Source organism: Oncorhynchus clarkii, chromosome 31, assembly GCF_045791955.1.
Source record: "Oncorhynchus clarkii lewisi isolate Uvic-CL-2024 chromosome 31, UVic_Ocla_1.0, whole genome shotgun sequence".
In the NCBI taxonomy this organism is placed as follows: domain Eukaryota; kingdom Metazoa; phylum Chordata; class Actinopteri; order Salmoniformes; family Salmonidae; genus Oncorhynchus; species Oncorhynchus clarkii.
This window is the reverse complement of record NC_092177.1, coordinates 28,624,727-28,651,596: the sequence shown is the minus strand read 5'-3', so window position 1 is coordinate 28,651,596 and position 26,870 is coordinate 28,624,727. Positions and strand designations below refer to the sequence as shown.

At 43.2% G+C, this 26,870-nt stretch overlaps 1 protein-coding gene across 1 annotated transcript in view; it reads left to right on the top strand.

Moving 5' to 3' along the window:
• The first annotated feature begins 377 nt into the window (after nucleotides 1-377).
• LOC139390522 (ensconsin-like) overlaps nucleotides 378-26,870 on the top strand; it is a 47,609-nt gene continuing 21,116 nt past the window's right edge. Inside the window, exons 1-9 of the mRNA XM_071137688.1 lie at nucleotides 378-455; nucleotides 15,358-15,513; nucleotides 16,076-16,156; nucleotides 16,519-16,682; nucleotides 18,421-18,529; nucleotides 19,303-19,383; nucleotides 20,518-20,625; nucleotides 23,422-23,526; nucleotides 24,048-24,146. Of these exons, the coding sequence (XP_070993789.1) occupies nucleotides 410-455; nucleotides 15,358-15,513; nucleotides 16,076-16,156; nucleotides 16,519-16,682; nucleotides 18,421-18,529; nucleotides 19,303-19,383; nucleotides 20,518-20,625; nucleotides 23,422-23,526; nucleotides 24,048-24,146 (949 nt within the window). The 5' untranslated portion in view covers nucleotides 378-409. The remainder of the gene's footprint in view (nucleotides 456-15,357; nucleotides 15,514-16,075; nucleotides 16,157-16,518; nucleotides 16,683-18,420; nucleotides 18,530-19,302; nucleotides 19,384-20,517; nucleotides 20,626-23,421; nucleotides 23,527-24,047; nucleotides 24,147-26,870) is intronic.

The following is a 26,870-nucleotide window of genomic DNA, read 5'->3' as shown; positions in this document are numbered from 1 at the left end:
GTAAGTCCTCAAGGAAGCCAATGCCTTGACTTCTCTAAACTGCTTCTCTAATGTAATGTTATGACAGAGACAGAACAATATGATTGACACAAATGCATCTCTAACTTTTATAGTGCATCTGACAAAGTTTAGCTTTTATGTTCTGTCATAAATATTACTTCCTGTTTGAGTTCTAATTAATTGTATTCCCACTATCATTCCCTGGGTGGTTTGATTACACTTTATATTCAACATGGCAAACTTTGATAAGCAGATGTTGCCTTCTCACAACCATAGATTTTCACGCTAGGTGGCGCTATTGCCTATCGATGGCCCGTTCCCTACTTTTACTTGGATGTCCACGTAACCGCGTACGTATTATGCGCGCCTCTGTTGCCCCCAAAAAATTGAGAAGGAAAACTTCATAGAAATGGCGGAGGGTGCAACATCTCTGAAGGGTTTGCGAGCTCAAATGGGTAAGGAATAGACTTAGCATAACTAATTAATGATGTGCCAATGTAGCTACTTAATGAAGTCGAATTTCCTCTACGTTGCTTGCTAAGTGACCCCTCTACCGGTAACCTACTCATTTTGAACATGTTTTGTGGCTAGCAAGCTAACCTTATCCGCTGACAAAAGGAGTTGGAAGTCCGCAACTCTGATCCCCTCCGGCCAGTTTGAAAGCTAGCTGTACAACCTACTAAGCTAGCTGCATGAACATCAACGTTTACCAGGTCATTTATTTTGCACTATATGTAACTAGTACAACGTTCCTATTGAATGTACTTATTGTAAAATCACATTAAAACCTACTCTAGCTGAGCCATAGTAGCAGAACCAGAGAGCCAATCATTGTTGGATCCAAAATTAAATGTAATCACCGGTTGGAACGGATCTGCGTGCGCGCTGCTGAGGCGCCATACATTGCTACCTAGCTAACGTTACACATCAAACTTGTTGAAATAGTTGCCTAATTAGCTAGCTAATTATTAACTAAATCATTAATTTGCCAATAAGCATAGTTTACTTAGCTAGCTGGGTAGTTAACTTATACAGTTAGCGTCATAACCGTGCCTATTTTCTGACTAGCTAATTTAACTAATAATACTAGCTACAGTAGCTACTTTATGGTCATCTTTGACATCTCCAAGTTCAAGCTAGGAGGTAACGTTAGCCAACGACTTGCTAGCCATTGTCTGCAAAGGAGCAAACCGTATTTTCTGGTTGGCTAGCTAGTTTAATCAGATTTACCCTGGAGAGGCTGCACGAAACTGTCGTGTAAACTACACAAATTGTCTGTTGGTATGTTAAATGACGCTAGGCTAATTCTAAAACATATTTTATTTATTTATTTTTATTGCTATTTTTTTGTGCCTGTCTTAATGCCCAGAAAAAACGTTTTGTGGTATTCCTGAGGGCTTTGAATGAGAGTATTCCCGTGGGCTTTGGATGTTGACAGGTTTTGACCTGGAACTGGGAGGTGATTGGTGGTTTCATGGGATTTGAGAGGAAGTGATGGTGGTTTTTGTGTGTTGCATGCCTAGCTAGCTAATTCCTCTCTAGAGACAAGTCACCAATGCACAGTTTCCCCTCAATGCATGTGGCTCATTGGTATTCAAGCAGTGAAGAGAATCTGAAATTAAAACTATTTGTCTAAGCTTGTTGACATGTGACAGATTCCGTTGTCTTGGCAAGGTAGCTAGCTAGCTGCTACATTTATTTTATTTAACCTTTATTTAACTAGGCAAGTCAGTTAAGAACAAATTCTTATTTACAATGACGGCCTACTGGGGAACAGTGGGTTAACTGCCTTGTTCAGGGGCAGAACTACAGATTTTACCTTGTCAGCGCGGGGATTCGATCTACATAACGATGTCTGACATGGTTTTGCACTGAGTTCCACAGACACTGAACCAAAAGTCCACAAAGCTGCTCATGGGATGATGACTGTCCATTTACGGCTAGTTTTCTTGGATGTAGTCAGTGATAAGGGGTTGTTTTGTTTCTTGTGTATTTGGTTCCACTTTTTCACTCTACAAAATTGCTGTATAAACCAACACTTTTTCTGTCTTAACATTGTTAACAGAAGTTATTTTACGTCGTAAGCTGGGCCTCTTCCTGAGTGGCAGCCAAATGCACAGATGTTTACAGTTTGTCTGCATCAGAAGGTCTGAATGCCCAGTTTTGTTTTGTACTCAAACTGTTGGACTGGGCTGAAATGCTAGTGTTTCTTTCCGTCAACATACCAGGCGTGAAGGGGTGTTTCTGAAAGTAGGTCATATCTTTTCTTCATCCACTTTCTCATTCACTATTTTCACTCTGAAAGCTATATCTACTGAAATATGTGTCTTTGTGAAAGTATTTTCCAGAGATATTCAATCTTGCCTGTCAGTGAACTGCTGAGAAAGAGGGTGATGAGGGGAGGTTTGAAAAACCCAACCGCACTGTGTTCATAGATAGGAAGGGTAACAAAAGAATGGCTGGAATCCAGTACAGTGTTGAAACACACATACTTGGTTATCTCCGCAAGATTGTGGGTTGTACCTACACTGTCATTATGAGTGCAGATCAGATGCCTGTGACTGGAACCTAGCAAGGCTATCTGAATCCTGGCTCTGCCTGGCCTGAAGAATCAAAAGCATGAAAAATATTTCCGAATTGTTCTGAGGGAACCGAAGGAGGAAATTGTTTAGCCTTTTTTTGTTCGGAAGCTTGAAGCAATGAAAGAGAAACAACTAGTTAGGAGGAGTTCCTCTCATCCCTGTCTTCTACAGGAGGTTAACCCTGAGTTCAGAGGTCATGACATGCTACAGTTTGAGATTGCAGAGCCCCCGACAGTGACACGGTTTGGTTTCATGGCAGGCATTACAGCACAGAGAGAAACGAGCCCCAGGCAGGTCAACTCTTTTATCGGATGAATAAGAGCTGATTCATGTGATGCAGTAAAATATCATGGAAGTTGGATGTACCCACTCATATAATACATCAATAAAAAAGAAAGTAAAAGTGCAATATGTGCCATGTAAAAAAAGCTTGCTCAGCTTTTGCTCAGAACATGAGAACATATGAAAGCTGGTGCTTCCTTTTAACATGAGACTTCAATATTCCAAGGTAAGAGGTTTTAGGTTGTAGTTAATATAGTATTTATATGACTATTTCTCTCTGTACCATTTGTATTTCATATACCTTTGACTATTGGATGTTCTTATAGGCACTTTAGTATTGTCAGTGTAACAGTATAGCAGTATTGCAATGTCCGTACTGTGAGACGCTTAAGACAGGGCGGACAGCTGATCGTCCTCGCAGTGGCAGGCCACTAGTAACATCTGCACAGGATTGGTATAGCCGAACATCACACCTGCGGGACAGGTACAGGATGGCAACAACTGCCCGAGTTGCACCAGGAACGCACAATCCCTCCAGTTCTCAGACTGTCCTCAATAGGCTGAGAGAGGCTGGACTGAGGGCTTGTAGGCCTGTTATAAGACAGGTCCTCACCAGACATCACCGGCAACAACATCACGTATGGGCACAAACCCACCGTCGCTGGACCAGACAGGACTGGCAAAAAGTGCACTTCACTGACGAGTCGTGGTTTTATCTCACCATTGGTGATGGTCAGATTTGCGGTTATCGTTGAAGGAATGAGCATTACACTGAGGCCTTTACTCTGGAGCGGGATTTCTGAGGTGGAGGGTCCATCATGGTCTGGGGCGGTGTGTCACAGCATCATCAGACTGAGCTTGTTGTCATTGCAGGCAATCTCAACCCTGTGCGTTACAGGGAAGACATCCTCCTCCCTCATGTGGTACCCTTCCTGCAGGCTCATCCTGACATGACCCTGCAGCATGACAATGCCACCAGCCAGGCTGCTCGTTCTGTGTGTGATTTCCTGCAAGACAGGAATGTCTGTGTTCTGCCATGGCCAGCGAAGAGCCCGGATCTCAATCCCATTGAGCACGTCTCGGACCTGTTGGATCGTAGGGTGTGGGCTAGGGCCATTCCCCCCCCAGAAATGTCTGGGAACTTGCAGGTGCCTTGGTGGAAGATTGGTGTAACATCTCACAGCAAGAACTGACAAATCTGGAGGAGATGCGCTGCGGTACTTCATGCAGCTGGTGGCCCCACCAGGTACTGACTGTTACTTTTGATGTTGACACCGCCCTTTGTTCAGGGACACATTATTCCATTTCTGTTAGTCACATTTCTGTGGAACTTGTTCAGTTTTTGTCTGTTGTTGAATCTTGTTATGTTCATACAAATATTTACACATGTTAAGTTTGCTGAAAATAAATGCAGTTGACAGTGAGGACGTTTTTTTTTTTTGAGTTTAGATGCTTTGTATCAGTTGACTCTATAAGCATTGAGCCTAGGCCTATCCCCTCCATTGTGCTTGTTGGCCTGCCATGAGTGATGCTGATGAAATGTGATGTGTGTTACACATCTGATACAGTCCTTGTGTGAGCCCAACTCTGGTCAGGGCATTCTGTCATTAGCCAGTGAGAATGGAGCTCAACCTGCTGTCGTCAAAGTGTCATCATCCCGGTGGCTCTGGAAATAGCCCCGGCTTACCTCTGAGTGAATGTGTCCCCAATAATCCTGGACAAGATCTGCTGTGTATGTGTGCACCCTCATCGCAGCTGTGCCCGGTGAAGACTGTCATTATTAGACAGTGTGGACACATTCCCCTCCAGGCATCTGCAGTACTGCACTTCCTGCTTGCCAAGAAACACCCAACCATTGCTACTGCTGGGCCCCAGAGGGAATGAGAGGTCACTTCACTGACCCACTGAACTCACTATTGTCTCTGACTGATATTTGTGTGTGTGTTGAGTGGTGGATGGTTGTGTTAAGGGTGCTGACTGCTGCGTTCGTGCCTCCTGTCCAAAGCCACAGTGAGATTGACACCTCAGTGCTCAGTACCAGTTTTGTCTGTTGTTTTGTCTTCTTCAGCAGTGGCCCAATGTAAATTTATTGTGAATAGTATGTAATTTATGAACAAAAGGATTATATGCCTCATACTCTTTTATATTGGTGTTCATTACCCATAGTGCTTTGAAGTTAGACATTTCCTGTTTGAACACTGGTGGTTTTGTCCGGCTGTGAACAGAACTGCAGCTGCATGATGGTGCAGGCTGGCCTGCTTCCTGTTTATGACCAGTGCCTGCCCTGTCTGTGGAGCCATGATGAGTGTTCCAGGACAAGACAGGAGCCCCCTGATGAGTTGGATTTTACTGCCTCCCCTAACTGCTCTGCCTGGGGGATGTTTCCTAGCCTAGCTAGCCTAATCAATATAGCCAGTCTATTTACTATGTTGTGTGTGATTATAGAGTGCAAAGCTGTTGCAGTGCATACTGTAGCCTAACTGCCTAATAGGATAAGTTAGGTACCACAGACTAATCAGTGAGGTGTTTCCCCCATCACAGCAATGTAGTGCCGCTGTAGCTAGCAAGCATAGGCTAATTAAAATGGCATGTCCACTATGGTTTGATGAAAAAAAAGTAGGTTGTTTTTAAACATATTATATTTTAGTTGTGGACATAAAATAAAACATATTTTACCAGGTTAGTCTCATTGTTCATCTGTCTGTTTTACAAGAGAGACCTGGCCAAAATGGCAGCACACAAAGTTGCAGACACATTTACATCATAAAACACGAAGCGCTACAGTTAAAAAAACAACATACATTTACAGACAGAAAAGCAAGTTGTTTTGGGGAAGTGTGGTGCAACTGTGGGTCAGAACATTGATAGCCCTCTCTTATTTTCCATCATAGTGTTCAACCTAACTTTAAACACATTTTGAAATGGGATGAGCTCCTGTCGTTTTCGGACCTTTTCAAGCTCGTTCCAAGTGGAAGGGGCAGAGTCCTAAAAAGCTTTTTGCCCTAGCTCTGTACGGGCCTTAGGCACAATCAGCTAGACACAGTCATCTGTGCACAGACAATAGTTCATTCATTTGACTGCTAGACAATGTAGTTACAAAAGTAAAATGGTAGCTGTCTCAAAATGGCCTTATAAATACAAATGTACCAATGATTTAATCTCTGAAGAGCTAACGAAGGCCAACCCACTCTCATGTAGAGGGTACAGTGATGTGAGAGCTTTGGAGTTAGTAACAAACCTCAGCTCCTCATGGCTTTTATTTGTATTTATTTTTTTATTGCAGAAAAAACAGACAATGGCAAAATAAATGCAAAACTCTTTCTGGATGCTCAACACAAAGTACAGTTAATGTATCATTCTGAAAGAGACCTTTGACCTTGTTAACAAGCAGGTATTTGTGTGGTAATAACCAGACTTTTTTTCCCCAACAGATATTATTGACAAATGTATTCCAGTAAGTCGTGACATAAGGAATTGATTCTATATCCCTTTTGCATAAAGCAGGGATGTTGGGATCAGGGATCTGTTGTTCTGAGGGAGCAAGGAGAAACACATTTTCCCTATTGGAGAGTCAACTGGATTAAGCGAGGGCAGGTCAAGAAGGTGAGGTCTGGTTACACCTCTAAATAACATGAGAGTTCCAGATGGAATAGCATCAGACTATGGCGAACTCTCTAGGTGTGACAGGGATATTGTAAAGAGTAAAATTCCTTATAATGATTGACAATCCTTCTGCATTAAAACGTTGACTCATCAGCAGGATATGATTATTAAACCAGTTCTTAAAAAAATAGACTTGTTTCTATACAAAATATCCTTATTGTTCCAAATGAAATACCTATGTGGGGAAAAATTGTTTATTAACGACCACGCTAAGTATACTTGTCTATGAAAAGCAGATTTTTTTTAGGAATCTAATCATTGTTATAGTTACAAAGTAACATAAAATTTAAGCCACCAAAACGGGAGAAGATATGAGGGATGAAACTCCAAATTGAAGTTTTTTTCTTTAGGAAATGTTTAGCCCAATTTATCTTAAGTATTATTCAAAGTATGAAAATCGGAAAAAATATGAGACCACCATATTCATGTGTTCATAGCGACAGATTTCCTAATACAATGTGTATGATTTTTCCAGGCAGTTAAAGCATCTGGTCAACCGGTTTACTTATTTTGTGAAGATGTAGGGACTGGGCTGCATAAGTAAGTCTGGAGATGCCTTCAGCTTTAGAAAGCAATACTTGACCTTTTCAAGGATAAATCCCTCAGCAACCAATGGTTAAACTTTTCTTTTCAAAAATAGGTATGAAATTTAATGAGCATCTTTCCTGTTGATCCTTAGATATGGTAATCCCAAGGTACGTTACTTTTTCCTTGACTGGAATATTGCATATAGAGGGTATCACACAGTCTTTAACAGCAAACAATTCACACTTATTAAGGTTTAGGCAAAGACCAGATGCTTTGGAAAATATATTTATCACATCGACTGATCTGGGAATCTGGTCAGCATCTTTCAAAAAGAGGGTGGTGTCATCTACAGGCTTACTGGTGATGATATCTCTGTCAGCAATAGAGATCCCTTTTATATTGCTGGATTTAACAAAACTTGTAAAAGTTGGGTTGCAAGCAGGAAGAGGTAAGGTGAAATTGGGCAACCTTGCCTAGTTCCTCTTTTCAATTCTAGGAGGAGTGCCATGCTCTAATTTAATGTAACTGTTCCCATTCTCCTCATGTTAGTGTCCAGCATGCGTTATGATGTCACAGGGACAAACATGTACAAGATATCACCATACTCAATTACAGGCACAAAAATAGCGGAAACGAGCCTCTTTCTCTCTTCAAAAGAAAAACATGACTTATTATGAAAATCAAAACCCAACTTGAACCTTCGATGTGGGTTTTAAAGGTGAGACACTCATCTATCAAGAGACCCAAGTACTTGTAAGTTGCTTCTCTTTATACTCTATCTGCATAGTGACTATACATGGGAGAGTCTGAGGTTTCAACTTAGATTTTGTGAAAACCATAAACTTTTTCAGCATTTTAAAAGCCACTTCAGCTGACAGAGCTGAGTCTGGACAATAGTAATAGTAGTTGCGGCACAACAATAAATAACTGTTGTCAGCATAAAAATGAAAACTAGCATTTGACACGTCATTATTATACCAACATTATTAAAGGGATTCTTCGGGATTTTGGCAATGAGGCTATTTATCTACTTCCCCGTAGTCCGATGAACTCATGGATTCCATTTGGTCTGTGTGCGGTTTGAAGTAAGTTGCTAACTAGTGATAGCGCAAATGCTAACTAGCATTAGCGCAATGACTTGATGTCTATATCCATAGATTTCTAATTGTGCTAAAACTAGTTAGCATAATAATAATAAAACTTCCTCCAACGTTCTTCATATTGGACACAGAGACATACAAATGGTATCGAAGTTCATGTGACTCATTGCCAAAATCCATAAGTGTCCCTTTAATATAAATAGAGAACTGTGGTCCTGCCCCCTTCTGGACAGTTAACCTATCTGGTGTCTTGCCATCAGAACTCTATGTCCAGTTTCTGACACACAGCTTTTGAACCAAGAGACTGCCTGATCAGATAATTTGCAAGGTGTCATGATCAACTGTGTCAAATGCCTTTGATAGATCGATTTAATAAGGGTGCCGTTTCTTGTCCATGACATCAATGTTATAATTAACAACATTTGTTGCTGCAGTAGAAGTGCCATGCTGTTTTCTGAAACCTGATTGAAATGTAGATAAAATGCCATTGAAACGTAACTCACATTGACATTGGCTAGGCAGGCAAATTTGTTGTGTGTGCTAATGGTTTTGCTTAATACCTTCACTCCGTCACCATTGCTGTTGTCCCCATTGACATTACTGTTATAAAAACGCCACCCACGCTCTTGTCCGGCTTTGTGCTGCGTCATCCAGTCTGTCTGATTTACTGCAGCCAGCCCACTCGGGTCTAATGTATGCTTATCAATGCAAATCTCCATAGTGATGGATGCAGGTGCCCTCTCCCTCCTCTCGTCAACTCTCCTTTCAGTATGCACAAGGACACCTGGCTCTTTCAGTTCTACAATACGTGGTCCTGTGTGGCTCAGTTGTTAGAGCATGGCTCGAACCCAGGATTGTGGGTTCAATTCCCACGGGGGACCAGTACGAAAATGTATGCACTCACTTTCAGTTCTACAATACGTGGTCCTGTGTGCCTCGAACCCAGGGTTGTGGGTTCGATTCCCATGGGGGACCAGTACGATAGCAACAAGTCGCTCTGAATAAGAGCGTCTGCTAAATGACTAAAATTTAAAATATGTGTAAGTCTGTGGTGAAAAGACCCGAATAAAAGCATTATATTCAATTGAAACCCCTATTGCATTGTCCAGTTAATGTAGGCTAGTCTATGACCAATATTAACTTTGGATAAATTGATGGTATCACTAGCCTCCCAGGTGTGGCAGAGTTAATGGGTATGGACTGGAGCATAGGTGGTGTAACCAGGGACTCAGTCCTTTTATTGTTGCTATGGTGTACTGTTATTTGCATGCTTTGTGCTGGAGGAGAGGGCTCACTGTTTGCCCACTGTCCTCCTTTGTGAGTGACCGAGAGGATGAGGACAGTGACTCAGACAATCCCCTTTGCATATTCTCTATATCCTCTGGCCTGCTCTTTTAATCTGCGTCTGTGAGGGTAGGCTGCACCTACTTCTAATCACGCTATCACACAAGCGGGGAATTATTTCAACTTCTTTTAAAAATGACTGTCTTCAGTGGAACTCTTTTTGGATCGACAATCTGAATGACCACTGCCTGGGCCAAGAGTCTGTCTATGAATAGTGTGAACACTCCAAAGGAACTCAGACCCCTCATGTGAATTGAACTATCTCGAGAGGTTGTCTGAGTTTGGTTCGCTTGAATTCTGTGCCCCAAAAAAGGGACCAGATCAATGTGAACACAAGGCTCTCCACGTTCGCTTGTCATTATTCCCACACCACACAGTAGACTACTGCAACACCATTTCCCCTGCCATAACCCCTCACATTGGTGAGAGAAGATGATGTGCAGGTTCGTGGGAAAAGAACGTGTGCTGTTTATGGATATTGATTAGAGATCGTCAAGGATGCACAGAAATTCAAATATACAGTTTTGTACTGACATGATGTTCAGATTATTTTTTATTTCACCTTTATTTAACAACCCTCCAGGTGAGCTTCAATGCCATACAACTTTCCTTCCGTGGCCTCCAACTGCTCTTAAACGCAAATAAAACTAAATGCATGCTATTCAACTGATCATTGCCCGCACCTGCCTGCCCATCCAGCATCACTACTCTGGACGGCTCTCACTTAGAATACGTGGATAACTACAAATACCTAGGTGTCTGGCTAGACTGTAAACTCTCCTTCCAGACTCACATTAAGCATCTCAAAATTAAATCTAGAATCGGCTTCCTAATTCGCAACAAAGCTTCCTTCACTCATGCTGCCAAACATACCCTCATAAAACTGACCATCCTACCGATCCGACTTTGGGGATTTCATCTATAAAATAGCCTCCAACACTCTACTCAGCAAACTGGATGTAGTCTATCACAGTGCCATCCGTTTTGTCACCAAAGCCCCATAGACTACCCACCACTGCGACCTGTACGCTCTCGTTGGCTGGCCCTCACTTCATACTCGTCGCCAAACCCACTGGCTCCAGGTCATCTACAAGTCTTTGCTAGGTAAAGCCCCGCCTTATCTCAGCTCGCTGGTCACCATAGCAGCACCCACTCGTAGCACACGCTCCAGCAGGTATATCTCACAGGCCACCCCCAAAGTCAATTCCTCCTTTGGTCGCCTTTCCTTCCAGTTCTCTGCTGCCACTGACTGGAACGAACTGCAAAAATCACTGAAGCTGGAGATTCCCATCTCCCTCACTTGCTTTAAGAACCAGCTGTCAGAGCAGCTCACAGATCACTGCACCTGTTCATAGCCCATCTGTATACAGCCCATCTATCTACCTCATTCCCATACTGTATTTATATATTTTGCTCTTTTTGCACCACAGTATCTCTACTTGCACATCCATCTTTTGCACTTCTACCATTCGTGTTTAATTGCCATATTGTAATTACTTCGCAACCATGGCCTATTTTTTTGCCTTAACTCCCTTATTTGACCTTATTTGCACTCACTGTATATAGACTGTTTAATTTTTTTCTACTGTATTATTGACTGTTTTGTTCATTCCATGTGTAACTCTGTTGTTGTAGGTGTCGAACTGCTATGCTTTATCTTGGCCAGGTCGCAGTTGCAAATGAGAACTTGTTCAACTAGCTTAACTGGTTAATTAACACAGTGTCCAAAGATGGACCAGAAGTATACAGAATGGTGTCGTCTGCGTAGAGGTGGATTAGAGAATCACCAGCAGCAAGAGTGACATCATTGATGTATACAGAGAAGAGTCGGCCCGAGAATTGAACCTTGTGGCACCCCCAGAGACTGCCAGAGGCCCAGACAACAGGCCCACCGATTTGACACACTGAGCTCTATCAGAGAAGTAGTTGGTGAACCAGGCGAGCTAATCATTTGAGAAACCAATGTTGTTGAGTCTGCCAATAAGAATGTGGTGATTGACAGAGTCGAAAGCCTTGGCCAGGTCAATGAATATGGCTGCACAGTAATGTCTCTTATCGATGGCGGTTATGATATCGTTAAGGACCTTGAGCGTGGCTGAGGTGCACCCATGACCAGCTCGGAAACCAGATTGCATAGCGGAGAAGGTATGATGTGATTCAAAAATCTCAGACGATACAAAAGAGAGGTTGCACAGGCTAGGAATAGGGGTTGCAACAATTTCGGCAGATAATTTAAGAAAGAGAGGGTCCAGATTGTCTAACCTGGCTGATTTTGTAGGGGTCCAGATTTTGCAGCTCTTTCAGAACATCAGCTATCTGGATATGGGTGAAGGAGAAATGGTGGGGGCTTGGGCAGGTTGCTGTGGAGGGTGCTGGGCAGTTGACCCGGGGTAGGGGTAGCCAGGTGGAAAGCATGGCCAGCCGTAGAGAAATGCTTATTGAAATTCTCAATTATAGTGGATTTGTCTGTTGTAACCGTGTTTCCTAGCCTCAGAGCAGTGGGTAGCTGGGATGAGGTGCTCTTATTCTCCATGGACTTTACAGTGTCCCAGAACGTTTTGTACTGCAGGGTGCAAATTTCTGTTTAAAAAAGCTAGCCTTAGCTTTCCTAACTGCCTGTGTATATTGGTTCCTAACTTCCCTGAAAAGTTGCATATCACGGGGGCTATTCGATGCTAATGCAGAACGCCACAGGATGTTTTTGTGCTGGTCAAGGGCAGACAGGTCTGGAGTGAACCAAGGGCTACATCTATTCCTGGTTATACAATTTTTTGAATGGGGCATGCCTATTTAAGATGGTGAGGAAGGCACTTTTAAAGAATAACCAGGCATCCTCTAGTGTCGGGATGAGGTCAATGTCGTTCCAGGATACCCTGGCCAGGTCGATTAGAAAGGCCTGCTCGCAGAAGTGTTTCAGGGAGCGTTTGACAGTGATGAGGGGTGGTCGTTTGCTCGCAGAACCATTACGGATGCAGCAATGAGTCAGTGATCGCTGAGATCTTGGTTGAAAACAGCAGAGGTGTATTTGGAGGGTCAGTTAGTTAGGATGATATCTATGAGGGTGCCTGTGTTTACGGATTTGGGGTTATATCTGGTAGGTTCATTGATAAATTGTGTGAGATTGAGGGCATCAAGCTTAGATTGTAGGATGGCCGGGGTGTTAAGCATGTCAAGCATTTGTTTGCAATATTTTGATCTATAGGCCAAGATAGCTTCATAAGCTGTTTATTGATTGTGGGGTTTGAATAGTGTGAAGACAACATATTTGGTGAGAATCCATAACATGGTTGTAAAGTCCATTCTAGCTCTTAAAGGGGCAGTAGCCTACATTGGGTGTACAATTTTAAATTATTTAATCAGCAGTTATTCTACTGGTATTTTAATGTTACCTATACTATTTACAGTTCATTTTATCTTCTGATTACATCTTTTAACAAAATGCTATCTATTAGCTTCCAAAATGTAAGTAGGTAAGTATATCTAGTTGTCTGATAGCACATTCTAATGGAGTGGCTTGTCCTGTATTTTTACCCAGAGTGCATTGAGTGAATGTTGGAAAAATACACTGAACAAAAATATAAAATCAAAATGTGAAGTGTTGGTCCCCTTGTTTCATGAGCTGAAATAAAAATATGCACAAAAATAATCTCATTTTGTGCACAAATTTGTTTACATCCCTCTAGGTGAGCATTTCTCTTTTGCCAAGATAATCCATCCACCTGACTGGTGTGGCATATCAAGAAGCTGATTTATACAGCATGATCATTACACATGTGCGCCTGGGTAAAATAAAAGGCCATTCTAAAATGTGAAGTTTTGTCAAACGACACAATGCCACGGACGTCTCAAGTTGAGGGAGTGAGCAATTAGCATGCTGACTGCAGGAATGTCCACCGGAGCTGTTGCCAGAGAATTGAAAGTACATTTCTCTACCATAAACTGCCTCCAATGTCATTTTAGAAAAATGTGTCAGTAGGTCCAACTGGGCTCACAACCTGTAACCACACCAGCCTAGGACCACCTCATCTGGCTTCTTCGCCTGCGGGATCGTCTGAGACCAGCAACTCAGACAGCTGATAAAACTGAGTAGTATTTCTGTCTATAATAAAGCTCTTTTGTGGAGAAAAGCTCATAGTTGGCTGGGCCTGGCGCCCCACTCTTGCACGGTTGTGTGAAATCCATAGATTAGGGCCTATTGAATTCATTTAAATTGGCAAATTTCCTTATATGCACTAATTCAATAAAATCGTTAACTGTTGCATGTTGCGTTTTTATATTTTTTGTTTAGTGTATCTTGGTTCCTTTCTAATCATAGCAATGTAAATGCATAGAGTACTCGGACCTAACGAAGTTGAATTTAACCAGAGTCGGATGAACTGGTGAATACCATTTTTATGTCTCTGCGTGCATTTTGTAGGATGTTTCTATCTTGCGTTTGCGCAATTGCTAACTAGCATGAGATGGTGTGTTGTAAGAGTCCCTTTTAGGCCGATGCGATGAGGTTTTGAAGTTCGTCTAGTGGATGATTCCTTATCTGCACCAACTTGGATTAGATTATTTATTTTTCCTCTGTTTCATACATTCAAGAGCTGTATAATGGCCTACCTTAATCTAATTTCACACCCTCTCATTGTGTTTTGTTATTCCCCTGAGGGAAGGATGGATGTTAGTCACTAGCTCATGAGACACCACTACTTAACCATTCACCCCAAATGTGTAATCTAATACTAAGCACCCCTCAGTTTCTAAAGAGGCAGTGGGTTAGCTCATTTGTGTATTAGACCTATCTGAGTCTTATGAAGGTAGGTATCAGATAGTCAGTCATAAGGCCATTAAAACTTTTCACTTAACCTAGGATTCCCACTCTGTGAAGCGTGATGAGAGAAAGTAAACTGATGTCCACTTCCTATAGGATTATCAGCAGACTTTGACCGAGTCATTCATCTGTGACGACCTGAGTGAAATATATTGATGCTGTTCCATTGAAGACTATGGTATTGATGCAGCTTTGTTTGTTTGTCGTGTTGGTTTTGTCCTCCCGTTGACTTTTGCAATCTGCTCTGTAAAGGCCAATGGCTAAAGATATACATCAATGCCAGTCCGTTTGGGAGTGGAAGAGTGTTGAATTTACAGATCCATTGTCTGTTGTTTTGAGGTTTCTCTTCTCCAGTCAGAACCACACTGAAATGGGCTAATGTAAAGAGCTGTAGCATAGTCCTCTTCTGTAGTCCACTTCCTGATTTGGAGTTTCCACTCAATGATAACCTGCCTTTGGTTTTTATTGTGTTCATATCCGGATGAGTTTTCTCCCGCAGATTCTCGTCCTCTGTATATGAGCTTTCCTGTACTATGCACTCCCACTCAACAAACAGCATGGCAGATAGCAGTGAACACTGAGCACCATCAGGGTCTTGTAAAGAGGGCCATTGTCACCACTCCCCATTGGATAATGCTTTAGTGTTGCCATACTGTCTCACGTTAGGGAGAAGCAGAGGTGCTGTGGGGAGTAGGGTTCATGGTTCCCTTCTGTTGCACTAAAGTTGTTTGTATGTGACATAAAGGCATTTAGACAGGACATGTTTTTTGTTGACGTTGTTATCCGCTGTCTCAGACTCAGATATTTAAGCATGATGGCTACTTTACCATCCCATGCACTCATGGGGCTTTGCTAGCCTATAGCACTGAACTGCAGAGACAATGTTGCTGTTTTAATGCTAATTTCATCCAATTCTGCACATTTTGCCATCGGGAAGAGAATATTTGACTTTTATTTTTTAAATTCTAGTTTCCTGTAATTCTACACATTTGTCATGTGGCTGTGTGTGTGCTTACAGCTGTGTGTGTGTGTGTGCTTACAGCTGCAGCTGCGCAGGCACAGGCAGAGGAGCGGCGCAGCCTAGCAGGGAACAGCCCAGGGCCAGCAGCAGTAGCAGCAGCTAACACGCCATCCCCAGCAGCAGTAGCAGCAGCTAACACGCCATCCCCAGCAGCAGTAGCAAAGTCTCCCCGACCAGGTAACAAAAAGCCCCTGCCTTCTGCATCTGTATAAACCCACACTGTCACACACACGAAAATAGAGTACACACACATGTATATATTATGCATAGGCATACATACCACCAGAATGAGTCCTATGTCACCCTAAGCCTCTGCCGTATTTCAAGGAGGCCTAGCTAATGTTATGTTTTTATCATGCGCTAACATGATCTTAACCTCAGTAGTCATAAATTAGGCCTACCTGCTATAATTCATTGCAGAGTAGCCTAATCAGTCCCTCTGTGATTCCACGATCACTGTTTTATTTTTGTGCAAAATCAATCATTCCCTGGAAATGAGGGCTTGGAAATTTGACCGATCTTCGCACTTTTTCCATGTAACAGTTACAGTAATACGACTCAAAGTGCATTAATGTGAGGTAGGCACATGATGGACACATCTGCCTGTCAGGTCATTCACTCAGCGACACTGCAGCTCATTATAATCCACCAACGATGCTCCACCCATGTTAACACTTTCTCCACCGCGTGTGAAGGTGAGTGTGTTCCCACTTACCTGTGTGTCTGTGTGTGCATGCAGTCATTGATGGTGCTGCACTAAGGATAGACGAGCGTCTTCGAGTGGCGAAAGAGAGACGAGAGGAGGCCGATAGGCAGCAAGGTAAGAGCTCAGTCTGAATGGTGGTTCAGAATCCAACAGAACATTCTCGTAGCGGTCTAAGGAAACCTGTACACCATCCTCTTTAATGGGCCCAGTCTCGGACCCTGACCGTTTCAGCCCTAATCAAATCATTGGATTAGCAACATACACAAGTACATACATTTCAAGTCCTCAGAGGCATTTCCTGTTAAGACAGGAAATGCCTTCTTTAGAGTGTAAAGGGACCTTACTGGGAGATTTAATGAGGTGACCTCTGGGCTGGTCACAAAGTAAACGAACCAATGTGTTTTCCCTCGGTTTTTTCATCACACCCTTTCACACTGACACACACTTGCACCCTCACAACCCCGCCCCATCTTTAGCTACGAAGGAAACTCAGATCCTGGAGCGGGAGTGTAAGGCCAAGATGCAGGTGGAGCGTCAGATGGAAGAGCGCCAGAAGAAGCTGGACGAGCAGCGCAGGAAGGAGGAGCAGAGACGCTCAGCCGTGGAGGGGAAGAGGAAGCTAAAACAGGAGGAGGAGAAGGTACAGGCCCCTGGGGTTATCCTCAACACCAGGGCGCACTACAGATACAGCTGGTATTATTGGGATATATTCTAGTTAACTGGTGTGTGCAGTGCTGGGCATGGAACCTTTTGGTCCACCAGCTACTGTGGCAGGTAGATGAGAAAAATAATTGATCTGCTACAATTACTGCTGCATTTATTTTGGTGATAAATGTTCTCATAATTTACTTAATTCTTATTTATTTGCTAATGGGAGTGAAATGCTTGCACTGTGGGTCCCAGACCACCTGCCAATGTGGCTGGAATAGACATCTTACTCGCCGATGTCAACACCGACCCGTATTTGGCATGTGTTAATTTTAGCCCCTGAGATGCAGTGGTTTGGGAATGATACAAATGTGTCTGAATCAGGCTATGCAAATGTACAAGTAAGCAAGAAGAATGTATTTCAATTGGTACTGGTGAACTTAACTCATCACGAGGTGGCTATGCTCACTGCTCAGGTCTGTGGTATTTTATGGTGTAGCCTAATTGGCAGAGTTAATGCTATGTCTCGGTTAGAGCATGGGTGAAGAACTTCAGTGAAGTCTGCATACTTTGGTACGTGTTATGAATGAAACCATATCCTGTTTTAGCTTCTTTTCATGGGCGTCTGCTGCAGGAAGCTCAGACACTCAGAGTTCTTATTCCAGACACTTTATTAGTAGCCTGCTGCTTTTCACCACTACAGCGGCCCCAGAACAATTTAGTGATGGTCGTGACATCTGAAAGATTTTAGAATTTACAATATATTTTAGGGATATGTGTTTTTATTTCAAACAGAACAGACTATTTGGCTTGATCTATCATATGACGTTATCTGACATCTTGTTTGTCTCTCAAAATGATCTCCCTCACTTACCCCCTCTCCCATCACTATGGTCATATTATAGTGAACTGTTATTGTCAGCTAGTCAGACAGAAAATTGCATTTCATCTTGAGTTACCGACTCAAATCATTCTGGGACATATGTTCATGTTATTTTTGTCCCATTGTCTGTTTGACATTGTTTATTTTGGTTTGAGAGACCAAGATTATTTCTGAATGACTGCATTCTACCAATGTGCCCATCTCTCTCCATATCTCTCAATCTCCCCCTCTCTCTCTTTCTCCTCTCCTTTCCCCCCCTTCTCTCATATCTCTCGCTCGCTATCCCCCCCTCTCTTGCTATCCCCGCCTTTCTCTCAATATTCCTCTCCTCTCTTTCGCTCTCTCGCTCCCCCATCACTCTCTTTCGCTCTCTCGCTCCCCCATCACTCTCTTTCGCTCTCTCGCTCCCCCGTCTCGCTCTCTCGCTCCCCCGTCACTCTTTCGCTCTCTCGCTCCCCCGTCACTCTTTCGCTCTCTCGCTCCCCCATCACTCTCTTTCGTCTCACTCTCTTCGCTCTCTCGCTCCCCCGTCTCGCTCTCTCGCTCCCCCGTCACTCTTTCGCTCCCGCTCCCCCGTCACTCTCTCTCTCGCTCCCCCGTCTCTCTCTTTCGCTCCCCCGTCTCTCTCTTTCGCTCTCTCGCTCCCCCGTCTCTCTCTCTTTCGCTCTCTCGCTCCCCCATCTCGCTCTCTCGCTCCCCCGTCTCTCCCTCTTTCGCTCTCTTGCTCCCCCGTCTCTCTCTTTCGCTCTCTCGCTCCCCCGTCTCTCTCTTTCGCTCTCTCGCTCCCCCGTCTCTCTCTTTCGCTCTCTCGCTCCCTCGTCTCTCTCTCTGTGTGTTTGTGCTGCAGGAGCACTATGAGGCGGTGATGCGGCGGACCCTGGAGCGCAGCCAGAGAGTGGAGCAGAAGCAGAAGAGGTGGTCCTGGGGGGGGCTTTCAGAGTCAGACAACCGACCTGGTAAGGAACCCTCCATCATACCATTCCCACTGCTCTCTATACCATCTAGATAGGACTACAAAGTGTATAGGACTCCACCTGTGTGTGTGTAAGAAGTTTCTGTTTCTGCTTGTCTGACAGCGGGACGCTGAATGACACAAGTCGGTTAAACTTGCTGATGCATCCTCACATTGACTGGCTCGTTATTGGTTCTCTGTCAGCTGGAGTTATGTTGATTGGCTCTGTTTCTCAATGTTTTCTGTTTTTATTTGAAGTCTTGACTGCCTTTAGTTAATGAAGCATACTATTAATGTGCAGTGACACAGCTGCCTCACTCTATCACAAAAAAAGTTTAGTGTTTATTTCAGGCAAGGCATTTATTGTACATCTAGGGGCAGTTTCCCAGGAATAGATTACACCTGGTTCTGGATTTAAAAACATGATAGAAGATAGTCTCCATTTGAAAGTGCTTTTCAGTCCAATTGTGCTTAATCTGTGTCAGGGAATCCAACCCATACTGTATAAAACCAATGTACTTATTAGTATAGGTCCAAAATATGTACGTTATCAGTCTATTTATTTGACATTTCTGTGGTCCGATCCCATAGAGCCTCATCCAAGTCTTATTATGTGAGCCTGTTTCTCAGCAGTGTTGTGGGCTCTGATGGTCAAAGAGGTGAATCTATTGATGTTTGTCAGCCAGCCCTGTTCCTCTTCCACTCTGTCCATGTGGGGAGAGGGGGGGTGGTGTTGTCTTCTCCCCTCTCCCTGCTGAGACCCTTTCTCACCCACAGGAGACCCTGACGCAGGCGCCTCCTCTCCAGTAGCTATAGTTATCTCCCCCGCGTCTCCAGAAAAGCCCCCCAGGACACAAGGTGCTGGTTGATACCTGTACTATACCTACAGTACAGTAGCATGGACTGGCACTGTTATGTTAACCACTAGCCCTTTTCTTAGTCACTCACTGCCTCACTAATATCTTCCTGTTCTCCCAGGGATGGGTTAATGTTGCTTGTATGCACAGATCTAGGATCAGCTTACCCTCCTCCAATCCTAAAATGAACCGCCAGGAGGGAAAATGCAAGGCTGACCTTAGATCAACATGTAAGGGGAACTTCACTGTTGCTTCTGTCCCACATGCCTTGGGCTCGCTGAATGGAAATGCAGCCTGTGGGCGTCCCCACCTTCTTTCACTCACTCACACTTTAGCACTTCCAGGTCAGCTGTCACATGGAGGCACTGAGCTCTCTGAGCAGCACTACTGTTGACTGTTTCACGCATGTGCCAACTAATGTCCATGTTCTCTTGACTGTTCACCTGTGGTGTCTATTCAGTTGATATTTTCTGGATTTTCAATTCTTTCCACTAACTGCTGTGCCTGGCTAAGAATTGTTATGGCTTTGGTCTGGCCCTTGATGTTCATGTATGCCTCACTTTTATATCCATGGCTGATCAAAAACTCATGCTCTCTTGTCTCTCTGCAGCAGACATACAGGCTGCATTTAAACAGGCAGCCCAATTCTGATATTTTTTCCACTAATTGGTCTTTTGACCGATCACATCAGATCTTTTTCAGAGCTGTTCTGATTGGTCAAAAGGCCAATTAGTGAAGAAAAAAACCTGAATTGGGCTGTCTGTGTAAACGTAGCCATAGTAAGCAATATGTTTTGGAACATCAAATTACAGTATCTAATCACAATACATCTAGAATCGTGAAAGTCACAATACATTTCTGCACCAAACTATCGTGATAATATCGTACTGTGAGGTCCCTGGCAATTCCCATCCCTATTGATCAATGTTTGGTTTAAACATTGCCCCGCCAGTGCAGTATACCATAGACATGAGACTAAATGAGTGTTGAATATTAGCTGCCGGCAGGGCATTCGGAAACTGCAAGAACCCTGCCCCTATCTCCCTCTTTCCTCTCCCCCATGCCCAGTCTCCTAGTGGTCCTCCTGTATATCTCCCTCATCCCTCCCTGTCTGTCTGTCCCTGCCTCCCCTTAGCTGACAAGCGCTCTACCTCCACCATGAACCTGAAACAGCCGGCCGATTCTGGCATCAACAAGCGCCTGTCCTCCTCCTCCGCCACGCTCATCAAATCACCTGACAAAAGTAAGTCCCTACCCACCCTCATGCCCAGCAACTGTCACAGTTGTTGTCAACCTTGTTGACCCTCTTCTTCCTATGTCCAGGAACTGAGTGACAAGCCGATCAGAGGAGCATTAAGAGACTGGTAAACAAATGCTGTGGCTCGCTGTCTCTGATCTCAACCAATGACAAACCCAGCATGAACCTGTGATTCCATTGCATCCATTTAGTGCTCCCTTCTACTTTTTAGTGCACTTTGTGACACAGGGAAGTGTCTCAGAATCATAAGGAGGGGTACCAAAGGATCCGTAATCTGTTTATGATCTACCTTCTCTCTCTCCTCTCCTCTTCAGTAGTCATTGTACTGTACCTTCCTTTCTTATCCTAATGCAGTTCATCCTGATTTGATTCACAAGGAATTGCACTGTTTCTGTCCTTTGAGAAGAATCATCATTCTGGGTCCAATCTAGGCTTGGGCAGTATAGCATATATATACCATATACCGGGGTATTTTGAAATACCCGTGGTATGATTTTCAATACTGTCCCTATTTATTATTTTATTTATTTTTATTCACAAATCGAGTCAGTCACATGGTATGCTTGTTTTACAAAGAGCACGTGTAGCCAACTGACATTTCCTAACGTGACGCCCACTGTTGAGCAGCACAAGAGGTGATCAAGTTGCACTTGAAATTCAATCCTATTGTTTTCCAGCTAAATATCTTAAATTATAGTTAGAATTCTCAAAGTGCCAAATCATTTTCTCCAGTTCAGGGCTCCTGCTATGCATTTGGTTTGCTAACTTGCTAGGTATAGGTGGCTAGCTTGCAAAGCCAAACTTTTGGGATACAGCAGGGACAATCAATCCCATCCTCGATCAATTGTGAGTAGCCTTTTGACAGTTTATTTTTGGGCTGGGTGGTCTTTCCTAGCATTTACTTTGTTCTCTTGCGCTTGTTAGCATTTAGCTACCGTCCGCTATAGCAATTTGTTCTAATCAATATAAACAGTACCAGTCAAAAGTGTGGACACCTACTCATTCAAGGTTTTTCTTTATTTTTACTATTTTCTACATTGTAGAATAATAGTGAAGACATCAAAACTGAAATAATACATATCATGTACAGTTGAAGTCAGAAGTTTACATACACCTTAGCAAAATACATGTAAACTCAGTTTTTCACAATTCCTGACATTTAATCCTAGTAAAAATTCCCAGTCTTAGGTCAGTTAGGATCACCACTTTATTTTAATAATTTGAAATGTCAGAATAATAGTAGAGAGTGATTTATTTCAGCTTTTATTTCTTTCATCACATTCCCAGTGGGTCAGAATTTTACATACACTCAATTAGTACTTGGTAGCATTGTCTTAAACTTGTTTAACTTGGGTCAAATGTTTCAGGTAGCCTTCCACAAGCTTCCCACAATAAGCTGGGTGAATTTTGGCCAATTTCTCCTGACAGAGCTGGTATAACTGAGTCAGGGTTGTAAAGGCCTCCTTGCTTGCACACGCCTTTTCAGTTCTGCCCACAAATGTTCTATAGGATTGAGGTCAGGGCTATATGATGGCCACTCCAATACCTTGACTTTGTTGTCCTTAAGCCATTTTGCCACAACTTTGGAAGTATGCTTGGGGTCATTGTCCATTTGGAAGACCCATTTGCAACCAAGCTTTAACTTCCTGACTGATGTCTTGAGATGTTGCTTCAATATATCCACATAATTTTCTCCCTCATGCCATCTATTTTGTGAAGTGCCACTAGTCCCTCCTGCAGCAAAGCACCCCCACAACATGATGCTGCCACCCCCGTGTTTCACGGTTGGGATGATGTTCTTCAGCTTGCAAGCTTCCCTTTTTTTCCTCCAAACATAACGATGGCCATTATGGACAAACAGTTCTATTTGTTTCATCAGACCAGAGGACATTTCTCCAAAAAGTATTATCTTTGTCCCCATGTGCAGTTGCAAACCGTAGTCTGGCTTTTTTATGGCAGTTTTGGAGCAGTGGCTTCTTCCTTGCTCAGCGGCCTTTCAGGTTATGTCGATATAGCACTCGTTTTACTGTGAATATAGATAGTTTTGTACCCGTTTCCTCCAGCATCTTCACAAGGTCCTTTGCTGTTGTTCTGGGATTGATTTGCACTTTTCGCACCAAAGTACGTTCATCTCTAGGAGACAGAACGCGTCTCTTTCCTGAGCGGTATGACAGTTGCGTGGTCCCTTGGTGTTTATACTTGCGTACTATTGTTTGTACAGATGGACGTGGTACCTTCAGGCGTTTGGAAATTGCCCCCAAGGATGAACCAGACTTGTGGAGGTTTCCAATTTATTTTCTGAGGTCTTGGCTGATTTCTTTTGATTTTCCCATGATGTCAAGCAAAGAGGCACTGACTTTGAAGGTGGGCCTTGAAATACATCCACAGGTACATCTCCAATTGACTCAAATGATGTCAATTAGCCTATCAGAAGCTTCTAAATTCGTGACATTGTTTTCTGGAATTTTCCAAGATGTTTAAAGGCACAGTCAACTTAGTGTATGTAAACTACTGACCCACTGGAATTGTGATACAGTAAGTTATAATTGAAATAATCTGTCTGTAAACAGTTGTTGGCAAAATTACTTGTCATGCACAAAGTAGATGTCCTAACCGACTTGCCAAAACTATAGTTTGTTAACAAGACATTTGTGGAATGGTTGAAAAACGAGTTTTAATGACTGCAACCTAAGTGTATGTAAACTTCCGACTTCAACTCTAAAGAGAGAGCTGTGTCACAGCTTCCCGTTTCACCGTGGGTGTCTCCTCGTTGTCTCTCAGGTGCTCGTGTGAGGAGTTCGTCACTGAACCGGTTGCCTAGAAACAACAAAGTCGACCTAGACACTCAGCCCACTAAGGAAGGCAGAAAAAAGGTGGAACAGACAGGTGCATATTAAGCCCCCCCCCTCCCCAGTACACCACTATCCTCACCCAACTCAGCCATCCTCTTCATGCTCCACACTCCATTTGATAGGTCTGAGCAACCATTGCCTGATGTGGCTCTGAAGCTTTTGACAACGCCCTCATTCTGCACAGGAAGAGCAGATAGAGATGAACATAATTGATCTGGAGAGTACTACGTGTCTAGACATTTTTTGCTTGTTAGAGAAACAAATGTTTCTTTAAGCCTGAATAGTTGGCAGATGCAGGCTAACGTCATACAGTACTGTGGTGCTAGACATCATGTATCCCTCTATCGAGAGAGAGCAAGTAATCAGATTATGATCATAGTGTCATTTAGCCACACAGTCCACTAACGTAGAATTCAAGGCATATTGATTTGTACTGTAATGAGAGAACAAAATGACTGTTAATGAAATCCATGTGTTTCGAGAGGCCCTTTCAGGGGAAATTGCTCCTGCCCCCTCTGTCCTTGATAGGCTGTAACCCCACTCTCCTGTCTGTAGGCCCCTCCCTGAAGAAGAGAAGCTCCTCCCTGACACGAGCTGGGGGGGGCAGAACGCCGACCCCCTCCAAGCTCGATAAGGGGACGTCAGACGACAAAGGTGGCTAGCATGAACCAAGTTTATATTTTCTTGTCCTTGTCTGCATTACTCGGGCCTCCTCCTTTTGTAATAACAAGCACGCATCTCCTCCACATTTGTCTGCTAATTCACTTACCTCTTATTCAGCTCCTAGTACTGATTTGTATGCGCAAGCTATGGAGGTTTAGGCAGTTCAGGCTACTGTTGGTGCAGTGATTGTAAAATGCAGCAAGCTAGTGATTTAAAACTTCCAAACCGGCCTTTGTCCCTTTCCTCCACTCTTTCCTCCTCTCTCTATAGGTGTGCTCTTTTCCAGCCAACACTACACCCTCGACTGCCCCGAACTCCTGTGCCTTTGTCTGTCCCTGGTCTTTACCAGGGGTTCTCTGGTGCCTCGTGTCACTAACCCACCCTGCTCTTTCTCTTACAGATCTCTCCTGTATTGTTGCTCGCCTGCTGTGTTTAACGCCCAGCTAATCTTGTCTTAACCTCTCCCCTCCACCCTTCTCTCTCCCTCTCTCTCATTCATTTGAGCTGCTAAGCACCAGGAATGGCTCCTAACTAACACAATGTTTTGTTTGTTGGTCACGTTGTGTTTGTTGTTTTGCCTGCAGATGACGTTTGTAAGCATTGGATTTGACACATGGTCTCGTGCACCGCGCTGTGTCTCGGTGCCATCCCACTGTAGCTCCTAGGGTTTAGAGAGCACTGACATGGCCTCTGTCTGTGTTAACCATATCCCACTGCATCCAACATACTGCATGTCAATGTGTTAACCATGTCCCACTGTATCCAACATACTGTATGTCAATGTGTTAACCATGTCCCACTGTATCCAACATACTGTATGTCAATGTGTTAACCATGTCCCACTGCATCCAACATACTGTATGTCAATGTGTTAACCATGTCCCACTGCATCCAACATACTGTATGTCAATGTGTTAACCATGTCCCACTGCATCCAACATACTGTATGTCAATGTGTTAACCATGTCCCACTACATCCAACATACTGTATGTCAATGTGTTAACCATGTCCCACTGCATCCAACATACTGTATGTCAATGTGTTAACCATGTCCCACTGTATCCAACATACTGTATGTCTGTTACTGTATATCAATGTGTTAACCATGCCCCACTGCATCCAACATACTGTATGTCTTGTAGTAGTTGTTCAAAGTGACTGTATTTAGAGTATTCTCATTTACAGGGCAAATAGTTTCTCAGTGATATGAGACGCCATGAACTGTTTAAACATCCTTTAGCCTTTTTTGTTAATCAACTCAAACTTTGAATCTCCCATACTGAGAGGAATCCCACAACGAGCCATCCATGTCTGTCCTTAACCTGGATCCTTTCACTAACCAGACAGGGAAAACTCTCCCATCCCCAACCGTTCCTAACCACGTTCCCTGGCCGACCCTGACCCCCAATCAGTCTGGAGCTTCACAGCTGGATCTGAAGAAGTTTAAGGGTCTGGCTCCATGCTATAAGAGGCTGGCCCACTCTACGTCTAACATGAGTGTCTGCAACAGATGTCCCCTCTCTGTCAGGGAGCCTGAAGGAGGCCTCGACGCAAATCCCTTTATCCAAAGTGCCAAACAGGAATATAGAGCAATGGCCGATTTACTTCAACGTTTCTGTTGTTTATCGACCTTTGTTACTGGGATACTGGTCTTCCATAGGAACCAAGGGGGAACTGTAATCCTTCATTTTGTGAGATCAAGAGCTCCTGCTAATATGTACGCCACTGTCTATTCACATACAGTGCGTTCTGGAACTATTCAGACCCCTTGACTTATTCCATATTTTGTTAAGTTACAACCTTATTCAAAAATTGATTGGAGCAAAAATAGAATGTTTGTTTCATTCTGTTTCTACTTTTTAAAATTTTATTTAGCACAAGTGCAATATTTAGATGTGTGTGTGTGGTCACACGCGTTCTATTATAAAGGCTGTCATGACTAACTGCAATATTAGTGTATTGTTTTTTTTCTCAAGACTTGAGTGTCATTTGCAGTCAAGTCTAGGAAAAAAATAACATTGGATTGCTTTCTTTATTTTTTTTTTAGCTGTGAGTTAGGTTCACATTAACCACTTATTTTACACAAAGAGACTGCTCATGTAGATCATATTCTTTGTTGATTAGTTAGTTAAAGCCTGCATTTCTCCCTAGCAGGGTTTTTTTTTTAATGTTTCGGTGCAAAAAAAAAGTCACCTTTTTGGGGCCCTCACCAGTTTGCATCCCTGAGGAAGAGTCTTGGTGGTTCCAAACTTCTTCCATTTAAGAATTCTGGAGGCCACTGTGTTCTTGGGGACCTTCAATGTTGTTGACATTTTTTAGTACCCTTCCCCAGATCTGTGTCTCGACACAATCCTGTCTCGGAGCTCTATGGACAATTCCTTCAATCTCATGGCTTGGTTTTTGCTCTGACATGAACTGTCAACTGTGGGACCTTAGACAGGTGTATGTGCCTTTCCAAATCATGTCCAATCAATTGAATGTACCACAAGTCGACTCCAACCAAGTTGTAGAAACATCGCAAGGATGATCAATGGAAACAGGATGCACCTGAGCTCATTTTTGAGTCTCATAGCAAAGGGTCTGGATACTTATTTCTGTTTTTATTTTTATATATTTGCAAACACAAAAATCTACAAACCTGTTCTGCTTTGTCATTATGGGGTATTGCGTGTAGATTCATTAGGAAATTGTTTTATTTAAGCCATTTAGAATAA